The following is a 12,684-nucleotide window of genomic DNA, read 5'->3' as shown; positions in this document are numbered from 1 at the left end:
TTACTGAGGCATGGTCTATTTGGGATCCAGGCTGGGTTTCTGAGGCATGGTCTCTTTGGGATCCAGGCTGGGTTACTGAGGCATGGTCTCTTTGGGATCCAGGCTGGGTTATTGAGGCATGGTCTATTTGGGATCCAGGCTGGGTTACTGAGGCATGGTCTCTTTGGGATCCAGGCTGGGTTACAGAGGCATGGTCTCTTTGGGATACAGGCTGGGTTACTGAGACATGGTCTCTTTGGGATCCAGGCTGGGTTACTGAGGCATGGTCTCTTTGGGATCCAGGCTGGGTTACTGAGGCATGGTCTCTTTGGGATCCAGGCTGGGTTACTGAGGCATGGTCTCTTTGGGATCCAGGCTGGGTTACTGAGGCATGGTCTATTTGGGATCCAGGCTGGGTTTCTGAGGCATAGTCTATTTGGGATCCAGGCTGGGTTACTGAGGCATGGTCTATTTGGGATCCAGGCTGGGTTACTGAGGCATGGTCTATTTGGGATCCAGGCTGGGTTTCTGAGGCATGGTCTATTTGGGATCCAGGCTGGGTTACTGAGGCATGGTCTATTTGGGATCCAGGCTGGGTTATTGAGGCATGGTCTCTTTGGGATCCAGGCTGGGTTACTGAGGCATGGTCTCTTTGGGATCCAGGCTGGGTTACTGAGGCATGGTCTCTTTGGGATCCAGGCTGGGTTACTGAGGAATGGTCTCTTTGGGATCCAGGCTGGGTTACCTAATAAACATGTGTGTTGTATTGAGTAAAGGTAAACATGTTTGTAAAAATACAACAGCCAAACCAGTCTCTGCAGGCTGTTTCAGTCATGGGTTTGTTTGTACCTGTGACTGATCATAGTTCAGGAAGAAATTTGATGTTGCTGTGTCTGATTTGCAAAGCTGTCCAAAGCATATCCTGTTCAGCAAACAATAATCTGACGGTGTTACACCACGTTGTGTTAAACCTTAAACACAGGTGATGGTCTGTTGTTTGCAGGTTGTTAGTTGTTGTGCTAGCTACTTTTGTAGCCTAATCAGCGTCAGCCATTATTCACTATTACCTTGTAATTTGAATGGATTCTCAATGGACTTGCATTATCCTGTTGATCTGAAGGTCATTACCAATCCATCGTTAATGAGTCTGGAATGTAGATTGTGTCCAAGGGGCGGACTGGGACCAGAAATCGGCCCTGGCATTTCTAACACATCAGCCCATCCCCCCCCCCCCCCCCGGAAATCGGCCCTGGCATTTCTAACACATCAGCCCATTCCCCCCAGAAATCGGCCCTGGCATTTCTAACACATCAGCCCATTCCCCCTTGAGGCCCTCATTATTAGCCAGATAATAATAATTAGACAGGCCCACTGGGCTTAAAATGGACCAGCCCATCTGGCATGTCGGCCAGTACACACATTGTAACCTTCTCCTAATTGAATAATGGCTATTGTTAGCATCTTTAGTAGCCAACTGTACAATGTACGATAGAAAGAAGTCTAGCTGTAGACTACTGTATCAGTAGCCTCTTGATTGTTCAGTACTTCCTATTCAAGGAAGTGCTTCAAATCAGCATATTCCGTTTGATCCTATCAGACCCTAAATTGACACACTCTATCTGTGTCAGTCCCTATCTGTTAGCATTGGGAATTGTGTGCGTGTGCATTTTCAGTCCCTATCTGTTAGCATTGGGAATTGTGTGCGTGTGCATTTTCAGTCCCTAACTGTTAGCATTGGGTAGCCAGCTGAGCTGAGATATTAGGTATGGCCTCTGATGTGGTCTGGTTAGCCCCCGGGGGGGGGGGGGGCTACAGGAAGGAGATACATCACACGGTTAATCTGGCCTCGTGCTCCCTACCAGTTTGCAAATAATCAGCAGCTGATGATGATATCTTTCTTGATGATCTTCCAGAATGTTCATATCCGGTCTAGATTTGACAATTGCATGAAGAAGATTGCTCCGCCCACAATAGTATGACATTGGTTAAAGCATCATATGTAAATCAATTTCAATGAAAATTCACAAATCAACCTGATTGGAGATACACAACACACTCCCTGCCTAACGTCATGAGCCGTGCGGCCTTTATCTAGAAAAACGGCCTTTATCGAGAAAAACGTAACGGATTTTTAACAGGGTCGTTAGCAATTTTAGTTTTCAGAGTATCTTCTGCGGCCCACCGAGCTCAATTTCTAGACATCAGATTAAAACGAGACGATAGTGTCCATAAAGTGACCATTGAATAAACAAATGGCAGATGGTTTGGACTTTCCAGTCCAAACCAGAAGTATTGTTCTAAAGCATAGAAAGCATGTTCCTAAAGCATAGAAAGCATGTTCCTAAAGCATATTAATATGTCTGGATTTGATTAAAGCTTTAATCTGTATCTCTGTTCAAGTCTGATGAAGTACAAATCACGTTTTTTTGTGGAGCACTTCCTCTATAAGAGAATTTGGCTGTTTTTGAGAGGGTTTGAATACTAACCAATCCTACACTTTGATTGAAATTATATTAGAGCAACTTAGGTCAAAGTAAGCTGAAGCTGTGTGCTGGAAAACCTTGGTAGAGCATGGGTGGTAGGCGTTGTGGTGCTCGTGAATTTCCTTTCTTTTTCGGGCTTCAGACAAATGCCTACTTCTCACTTAAAAGTTTTTTTTGTTGTTCTTAATACTGTAGATATGTTTGAAAAGGCCACAATAAACAAGACATACAATATATGTACTTTGGCACGGCAGGTAGCCTAGTGTTAAGAGCATTGGGCCAGTAACCAAAAGGTTGCTGGATCGAATCCCAGAACTGACAAGGTACAAACCTGTCCCTGAACAAGGCAGTTAACCCACTGTTCTCCTTATCTGACTTGCCTAGTTAAATAAAGGTTCAATTAAAAATGAGGGAGGGGACGGGTAGTGGTTAGAGTGGAGGGGCGGGAGGGTAGCCTAGTGTTTAGAGTGGAGGGGCGGCAGGGTAGCCTAGTGGTTAGAGTGGAGGGGCGGCAGGGTAGCCTAGTGGTTAGAGTGGAGGGGTGGCAGGGTAGCCTAGTGGTTAGAGTGGAGGGGTGGCAGGGTAGCCTAGTGGTCCCTCTGATGAGGGAGGGGACGGTAACACTTTATAATAAGCGAGGCTTTATAAGCCAGGTATATATTCATTAGTAAATAATTAACTAAATATTAACAAATAATTTCTACATTATTAGTAAATATATTTACATGAATGTTTAACTAACTAATATAATTGCTAATAATGTACTAATCTTTTACAACATTTATAAATAATTTGTTAACAGTATTTATTTTCTAATGATGTATGGTTTATAAAGGATAGTTAATAGAATGTGTTGAATAAGAATGAGGCAGGAGTATAGGGTATTTCCCAAGTTCTCTCTCTCTCTCTCCATCTCCCTGTCTCTCACTCCATCCTCTGGGATCAATTACACCATTTGGAACTCATTAAAACCCCTGAACCCACCTCCCCTCCTTCTCCTCCGGCCCCCTCCTCCCATATACCAAACCCTAACCCCCTCCTCCTTCTCCAGCCCTCTCCTCTCCTCCCTCTACCAAACCCTAACCCCCCTCCTCCTTCTCCAGCCCTCTCCTCCCATATACCAAACCTTAACCCCCCCTTCTCTAGCCCTCTCCTCTCCTCCCTCTACCAAACCCTAACCCCCCCCTCCTTCTCCAGCCCTCTCCTCTCCACCCTCTACCAAACCCTAACCCTCCTCCTTCTCCAGCCCTCTCCTCTCCTCCCTCTACCAAACCCTAACTCCCCTCCTCCTTCTCTAGCCCTCTCCTCCCTCTACCAAACCCTAACCCCCCTCCTTCTCCAGCCCTCTCCTCTCCACCCTCTACCAAACCCTAACCCCTCCTTCTCCAGCCCTCTCCTCCCTCTACCAAACCCTAAGCCCCCCCTCCTCCTTCTCCAGCCCTCTCCTCTCCTCCCTCTATCAAACCCTAAGCCCCCCCTCCTTCTTCTCAGCCCTCCTCTCCTCCCTCTACCAAACCCTAACCCCCCTCCTTCTCTAGCCCTCTCCTCTCCTCCCTCTACCAAACCCTAACCCCCTCCTTCTCTAGCCCTCTCCTCCCTCTACCAAACCCTAACCCCCCTCCTCCTTCTCCAGCCCTCTCCTCTCCTCCCTCTACCAAACCCTAACCCCCTCCTCCTTCCCCTCCAGCCCTCTAGCCCTCTCCTCCCGCTACCAAACCCTAACCCCCTTCTCCTTCTCCAGCCCTCTCCTCTCCTCCCTCTACCAAACCCTAACCCCCCTCCTTCTCCAGCCCTCTCCTCTCCTCCCTCTACCAAACCCTAACCCCCTCCTCTTTCTCTAGCCCTCTCCTCTCCTCCCTCTACCAAACCCTAACCCCCTCCTCCTTCTCCAGCCCTCTCCTCTCCTCCTCTCTACCAAACCCTAACCCCCCCCTCCTTCTCCAGCCCCTTCCCTCTCTACCAAAAGAAAAATAGATGAAGACAGAAATCCCCCTGGTTTCTTTTCCACAGTTAGACCCCCTCCCCTCCACCTCCCATTGCAGTCAGAATGATCTAACTAAGAAGGAATGGTCGTCTGGATGCCAGTCAACTAGAAATACCACATGTTGATCCCTCTCTTTGTGTGTGTGTGTGTGTGTGTGTGTGTGTGTGTGTGTGTGTGTGTGTGTGTGTGTGTGTGTGTGTGTGTGTGTGTGTGTGTGTGTGTGTGTGTGTGTGTGTGTGTGTGTGTGTGTGTGTGTGTGTGTGATCTCTGGAGAGTGTATCAATGCTGTGCGGAATCAGGTCTGTTCATATGGCCTTACTATCAGTCAGACTGTGTCTTTGTTGCTCTCTCTTATGACGTACAGTGTTTTCAGTCACACATGCTTTAGGCACTGTGGGCTACTGTCATCTTACATTTCTTCACCATTATCTGATAGGCAGAACCTTTACCAACACGACATATTTGGACTCTTAATGATGTCCGGTTTAAAGATCCAGTCTCGACGTGAAGAGTCCACTTCGCGAGGCAGAGTTCCTCTGTCCGGTGTCTGTGTTCTTTTGCCCATCTTAATCTGTTATATATTTATTGGCCAGTCTGAGATATGGATTTCTCTTTACAACTCTGCCTAGAAGGCCAGCATCCCGGAGTCGCCTCTTCACTGTTGACTTTGAGACTGGTGTTTTGAGGGTACTATTTAACGAGACACTCTAATGTACTTGTCCTCTTGCTCAGTTGTGCACCGGGGCCTCTCACTCCTCTTTCTATGGTTAGAGCCAGTTTGCGCTGTTCTGTGAAGGGAGTAGTACACAGATATTCAGTTTGTTGGCAATTTCTCACATGGAACAGCCTTCATTTCTCAGAACAAAAATAGACTGACGAGTTTCAGAGGAAAGTTCTTTGTTTCTGGCCATTTTGAGCCTGTAACCGAACCCACAAATGCTGATGCTCCAGATACTCAACTCGTCTAAAGAAGGACAGTTTTAATGCTTCTTTAAGCAGAACAACAGTTTTCAGCTGTGCTAACATAATTGCAAAAGGGTTTTCTAATGATAAATTAGCCTTTTAAAATGATAAACTTGGATTAGCTAACACAACGTGCCATTGGAACACAGGAGTGATGGTTGCTGATAATGCGCCTCTGTAAACCTATGTAGATATTTATTTATTTTTTAAATCACCCGTTTCCAGCTACAATAGTCATTTACAACATTAACAATGTCTACATTGTATTTCTGATCAATGTCATGTTATTTTAATGGACAAAAAATTTGCTTTTATTTCACCCAAACTTTTGAGCAGTAGTGTATATACTACCGTTCAAAGGTTGTAAAAAAAAAAAAATATATATATATATATATATAATGGGCTCGTAATGAAAAAGCATATATTTAATGGGTCTCCTTCCCTCCACATCCCTCTCCACCCCAGGTCTGGAGATCACAGCAGAGAGCTTCATGGAGCGTTTGGACAATGGCTTCCTGCTGTGCCAGCTGGCTGAGACGCTACAGGAGAAGTTCAAGCAGAACCAGACTCAGAACCATGGAGAACTGCCTCTTGGCAATAGAGAGGTACTGAGAAACCTATGCCCTTTTCACACTTTTTCACACTATCAAGCTGACCCGAATCATAAATCAGAACCAATGGCGAGGTGGCTGGTCCTTGCCTGGTCCCGGAGCAGAAAAAACCAAGGCAGGGATCTAGTCTGGGGTCTCAAAGTAAAAGTGCTGACATAGGATTATCAGTTTTGCCTTTTTCATCATAATGAATAGCATTATATGGACAGGGGGGAACCTGATCCTAGATCAGCTCTTAATACTCTGAGATGCTTTTTGATTACGAGTCCTGATCTGTTTGTGCCTTATAGCCAACTTCTGTGGTTGGTTGGTTTGGTTGTTTGATACGCCAATGACCATGAAAGTGGCCAGACAGCACTAACAGATCTGGGACCAGGTTTAAGAATCATAGTGGTGAAAACAAGACTAATTTAGTTGAGGCTAGATTGTCCCATGCTGTGCTAATCTTTATTTATTTTTTAAAAATGTACAGATTGCCAGTAAATAACTTTTGGTATATTTGGGAATTTGTTGTTTTTGTTGTCCTTGAATTGAATGCTACTATACTACTGCAATAACTCATGAACTAACCGCCACCTTGGAATATAATCCTTAAAATAAAATACTTTGAATCAGAATATTACGATTACAACCAGGCTCATGTAATTTCATTGTGGAAAAACCTCAGAGATCTTCAGATTAAAAATCAGGATATTGCTTTGGATGTGAAGCTTCTAGAATACCCCAGGACAGTGTTCATAGTTAGCCTATCTATGATTACCCAGGACAGTGTTCATAGTTAGCCTATCTATGATTACCCAGGACAGTGTTCATAGTTAGCCTATCTATGATTACCCAGGACAGTGTTCATATTTAGCCTATCTATGATTACCCAGGACAGTGTTCATAGTTAGCCTATCTATGATTACCCAGGACAGTGTTCATAGTTAGCCTATCTATGATTACCCAGGACAGTGTTCATAGTTAGCCTATCTATGATTACACAGGACAGTGTTCATAGTTAGCCTGTCTATGATTACACAGGACAGTGTTCATAGTTAGCCTATCTATGATTACACAGGACAGTGTTCATAGTTAGCCTATCTATGATTACACAGGACAGTGTTCATAGTTAGCCTATCTATGATTACACAGGACAGTGTTCATAGTTAGCCTATCTATGATTACACAGGACAGTGTTCATAGTTAGCCTATCTATGATTACACAGGACAGTGTTCATAGTTAGCCTATCTATGATTACCCAGGACAGTGTTCATAGTTAGCCTATCTATGATTACCCAGGACAGTGTTCATAGTTAGCCTATCTATGATTACACAGGACAGTGTTCATAGTTAGCCTATCTATGATTACACAGGACAGTGTTCATAGTTAGCCTATCTATGATTACACAGGACAGTGTTCATAGTTAGCCAATCTATGATTACACAGGACAGTGTTCATAGTTAGCCTATCTATGATTACCCAGGACAGTGTTCATAGTTAGCCTGTCTATGATTACACAGGACAGTGTTCATAGTTAGCCAATCTATGATTACACAGGACAGTGTTCATAGTTAGCCTATCTATGATTACACAGGACAGTGTTCATGTTTAGCCTATCTATGATTACCCAGGACAGTGTTCATAGTTAGCCTATCTATGATTACACAGGACAGTGTTCATAGTTAGCCTGTCTATGATTACACAGGACAGTGTTCATAGTTAGCCAATCTATGATTACACAGGACAGTGTTCATAGTTAGCCTATCTATGATTACCCAGGACAGTGTTCATAGTTAGCCTGTCTATGATTACACAGGACAGTGTTCATAGTTAGCCAATCTATGATTACACAGGACAGTGTTCATAGTTAGCCTATCTATGATTACCCAGGACAGTGTTCATAGTTAGCCTATCTATGATTACACAGGACAGTGTTCATGTTTAGCCTATCTATGATTACCCAGGACAGTGTTCATAGTTAGCCTATCTATGATTACCCAGGACAGTGTGCATAGTTAGCCTATCTATGATTACACAGGACAGTGTTCATGTTTAGCCTATCTATGATTACCCAGGACAGTGTTCATAGTTAGCCTATCTATGATTACCCAGGACAGTGTTCATAGTTAGCCTATCTATGATTACCCAGGACAGTGTTCATAGTTAGCCTATCCATGATTACCCAGGACAGTGTTCATAGTTAGCCTATCTATGATTACCCAGGACAGTGTTCATAGTTAGCCTATCTATGATTACCCAGGACAGTGTTCATAGTTAGCCTATCTATGATTACCCAGGACAGTGTTCATAGTTGGCCTATCTATGATTACAGGACAGTGTTCATAGTTAGCCTATCTATGATTACCCAGGACAGTGTTCATAGTTAGCCTATCTATGATTACCCAGGACAGTGTTCATAGTTAGCCTATCTATGATTACCCAGGACAGTGTTCATAGTTAGCCTATCTATGATTACCCAGGACAGTGTTCATAGTTAGCCTATCTATGATTACACAGGACAGTGTTCATAGTTAGCCTGTCTATGATTACACAGGACAGTGTTCATAGTTAGCCTATCTATGATTACACAGGACAGTGTTCATAGTTAGCCTATCTATGATTACACAGGACAGTGTTCATAGTTAGCCAATCTATGATTACACAGGACAGTGTTCATAGTTAGCCTATCTATGATTACCCAGGACAGTGTTCATAGTTAGCCTATCTATGATTACACAGGACAGTGTTCATAGTTAGCCTGTCTATGATTACACAGGACAGTGTTCATAGTTAGCCTATCTATGATTACACAGGACAGTGTTCATAGTTAGCCTATCTATGATTACACAGGACAGTGTTCATAGTTAGCCTATCTATGATTACACAGGACAGTGTTCATAGTTAGCCTATCTATGATTACACAGGACAGTGTTCATAGTTAGCCTATCTATGATTACCCAGGACAGTGTTCATAGTTAGCCTATCTATGATTACACAGGACAGTGTTCATAGTTAGCCAATCTATGATTACACAGGACAGTGTTCATAGTTAGCCTAGCTATGATTACCCAGGACAGTGTTCATAGTTAGCCTATCTATGATTACACAGGACAGTGTTCATAGTTAGCCTGTCTATGATTACACAGGACAGTGTTCATAGTTAGCCTATCTATGATTACCCAGGACAGTGTGCATAGTTAGCCTATCTATGATTACACAGGACAGTGTTCATGTTTAGCCTATCTATGATTACCCAGGACAGTGTTCATAGTTAGCCTATCTATGATTACCCAGGACAGTGTTCATAGTTAGCCTATCTATGATTACCCAGGACAGTGTTCATATTTATCTGAAACCTATACATAATATTAGTCTGTGGTTAGAGAGATTATTTTACCATTTTGTAAAATTATTTTTTGTTAAACATGTAAAACAGTATCGGTATCCAACCCACTTCATTACCATCTGAACTGCAATCAGTTCTTATGCCATCTGATCTGCAATCAGTTCTTATGCCATCTGATCTGCAATCAGTTCTTATGCCAGCTGAACTGCAATCAGTTCTTATGCCATCTGATCTGCAATCAGTTCTTATGCCATCTTTATTTTTTTTTATTTTTATTTCACCTTTATTTAACCAGGTAGGCTAGTTGAGAACAAGTTCTCATTTGCAACTAGACCTGGCCAAGATAAAGCATAGCAGTGTGAACAGACAACACAGAGTTACACATGGAGTAAACAATTAACTAGTCAATAACACAGTAGAAAAAAATGGGCAATCTATATACAATGTGTGCAAAAGGCATGAGGAGGTAGGCGAATAATACAATTTTGCAGATTAACACAGTGATAAATGATCAGATGGGCATGTACAGGTAGAGATATTGGTGATATTGGTGTGCAAAAGAGCAGAAAAGTAAATAAATAAAAACAGTATAAAAACAGTATGGGAATGAGGCAGGTGAATAAGGGTGAGCTATTTACCTATAGACTATGTACAGCTGCAGCGATCGGTTAGCTGCTCGGATAGCTGATGTTTGAAGTTGGTGAGGAGATAAAAGTCTCCAACTTCATGATTTTTGCATTCGTTCCAGTCACAGGCAGCAGAGTACTGGAACGAAAGGCGGCCAAATGAGGTGTTGGCGGGATGATCAGTGAGATACACCTGCTGGAGCGCGTGCTACGGATGGGTGTTGCCATCGTGACCAGTGAACTGAGATAAGGCATAGCTATTACCTAGCATGGACTTGTAAATGACCTGGAGCCAGTGGGTCTGGCGACGAATATGTAGTGAGGGCCAGCCTGACTAGAGCATACAAGTCGCAGTGGTGGGTGGTATAAGGTGCTTTAGTGACAAAACGGATGGCACTGTGATAGACTGCATCCAGTTTGCTGAGTAGAGTGTTGGAAGCCATTTTGTAGATGACATCGTAAGTCGAGGATCGGTAGGATAGTCAGTTTTACTAGGGTAAGCTTGGCAGCGTGAGTGAAGGAGGCTTTGTTGCGGAATAGAAAGCCACTCTGGATTTGATTTTTGACTGGAGATGTTTGATGTGAGTCTGGAAGGAGAGTTTGCAGTCAGCCAGACACCTAGGTACTTATAGATGTCCACATATTCAAGGTTGGAACCATCCAGGGTGGTGATGCTAGTCGGGCATGCAGGTGCAGGCAGCGATCGGTTGAAAAGCATGCATTTGGTTTTACTGCGTTTAAGAGCAGTTGGAGGCCACGGAAGGAGTGCTGTATGGCATTGAAGCTCGTTTGGAGGTTTGATAGCACAGTGTCCAATGACGGGCCATATAGAATGGTGTCGTCTTAGAGGTGGATCAGGGAATCGCCCGCAGCAAGAGCAACATCATTGATATATACAGAGAAAAGAGTCGGCCCGAGAATTGAACCCTGTGGCACCCCATAGAGACTGCCAGAGGATCTGAACTGCAATCAGTTCTTATGCCATCTGATCTGCAATCAGTTCTTATGCCAGCTGAACTGCAATCAGTTCTTATGCCATCTGAACTGCAATCAGTTCTTATGCCAGCTGAACTGCAATCAGTTCTTATGCCATCTGATCTGCAATCAGTTCTTATGCCAGCTGAACTGCAATCAGTTCTTATGCCATCTGATCTGCAATCAGTTCTTATGCCAGCTGAACTGCAATCAGTTCTTATGCCAGCTGAACTGCAATCAGTTCTTATGCCATCTGATCTGCAATCAGTTCTTATGCCAGCTGAACTGCAATCAGTTCTTATGCCATCTGATCTGCAATCAGTTCTTATGCCAGCTGAACTGCAATCAGTTCTTATGCCAGCTGAACTGCAATCAGTTCTTATTCCAGCTGAACTGCAATCAGTTCTTATGCCAGCTGAACTGCAATCAGTTCTTATGCCAGCTGAACTGCAATCAGTTCTTATGCCAGCTGAACTGCAATCAGTTCTTATGCCAGCTGAACTGCAATCAGTTATTATGCCAGTTGATCTGCAATCAGTTCTTATGCCAGCTGAACTGCAATCAGTTCTTATGCCAGCTGAACTGCAATCAGTTCTTATGCCAGCTGAACTGCAATCAGTTCTTATTCCAGCTGAACTGCAATCAGTTCTTATGCCAGCTGAACTGCAATCAGTTCTTATGCCAGCTGAACTGCAATCAGTTCTTATGCCAGCTGAACTGCAATCAGTTCTTATGCCAGCTGAAAGCCAATTCGCTAACCTTCACATAAGAGACTAGTAGTCCTGCAGCAACTGATATTTCATGACCCGATAGGCCAGTTTTGTGATCAGTGAGTCTTCGGCAAAATGTCTCTTTTAAAGGTATTTAAGTAAGTCTGTTTCTGCAAGGTCTTTGGTATGTCATACCATGGCTGTATATAATAGCTATTGGTACAAGCTGTCCCCATTATGGGGCCCCATATTTGAGTAGAGGCCACATGCTGGAGGTTAGAGTGAGAATAACTGTATGGGAAGGTGTAGTGTATAGCTTGTTAAACTGTATAGTAAGGTAGTGTATAGCTTGTTAAACTGGTATAGTAAGGTAGTGTATAGCTTGTTAAACTGCATAGTAAGGTAGTGTACAGCTTGTTAAACTGTATAGTAAGGTAGTGTATAGCTTGTTAAACTGGTATAGTAAGGTAGTGTATAGCTTGTTAAACTGGTATAGTAAGGTAGTGTATAGCTTGTTAAACTGGTATAGTAAGGTAGTATATAGCTTGTTAAACTGTATAGTAAGGTAGTGTATAGCTTGTTAAACTGGTATAGTAAGGTAGTGTATAGCTTGTTAAACTGGTATAGTAAGGTAGTGTATAGCTTGTTAAACTGTATAGAAAGGTAGTGTATAGCTTGTTAAACTGTATAGAAAGGTAGTGTATAGCTTGTTAAACTGTATAGTAAGGTAGTGTATAGCTTGTTAAACTGTATAGTAAGGTAGTATATAGCTTGTTAAACTGTATAGAAAGGTAGTGTATAGCTTGTTAAACTGTATAGTAAGGTAGTATATAGCTTGTTAAACTGTATAGTAAGGTAGTATATAGCTTGTTAAACTGTATAGTAAGGTAGTGTATAGCTTGTTAAACTGTATAGTAAGGTAGTGTATAGCTTGTTAAACTGTATAGTAAGGTAGTGTATAGCTTGTTAAACTGTATAGTAAGGTAGTGTATAGCTTGTTAAACTGTATAGTAAGGTAGTGTA

The 12,684-nt window shown here is 43.0% G+C and overlaps 1 protein-coding gene across 2 annotated transcripts in view; it reads left to right on the top strand.

The window, feature by feature from the left end:
- Window positions 1-12,684, top strand: part of LOC118378603 (growth arrest-specific protein 2) — a 102,151-nt gene that overhangs the window by 46,625 nt on the left and 42,842 nt on the right. For both annotated transcript variants that reach the window (XM_052466776.1, XM_052466775.1), the window contains exon 3: window positions 5,875-6,014. In XM_052466776.1, coding sequence (XP_052322736.1) covers window positions 5,875-6,014 — 140 coding nt within the window. The remainder of the gene's footprint in view (window positions 1-5,874; window positions 6,015-12,684) is intronic.

Source organism: Oncorhynchus keta, chromosome 17 (assembly GCF_023373465.1).
Source record: "Oncorhynchus keta strain PuntledgeMale-10-30-2019 chromosome 17, Oket_V2, whole genome shotgun sequence".
Taxonomy (NCBI): Eukaryota; Metazoa; Chordata; class Actinopteri; order Salmoniformes; family Salmonidae; genus Oncorhynchus; species Oncorhynchus keta.
The sequence above is the reverse complement of the archived record's forward strand: the minus strand, read 5'-3'. Positions and strand labels throughout refer to the sequence as shown.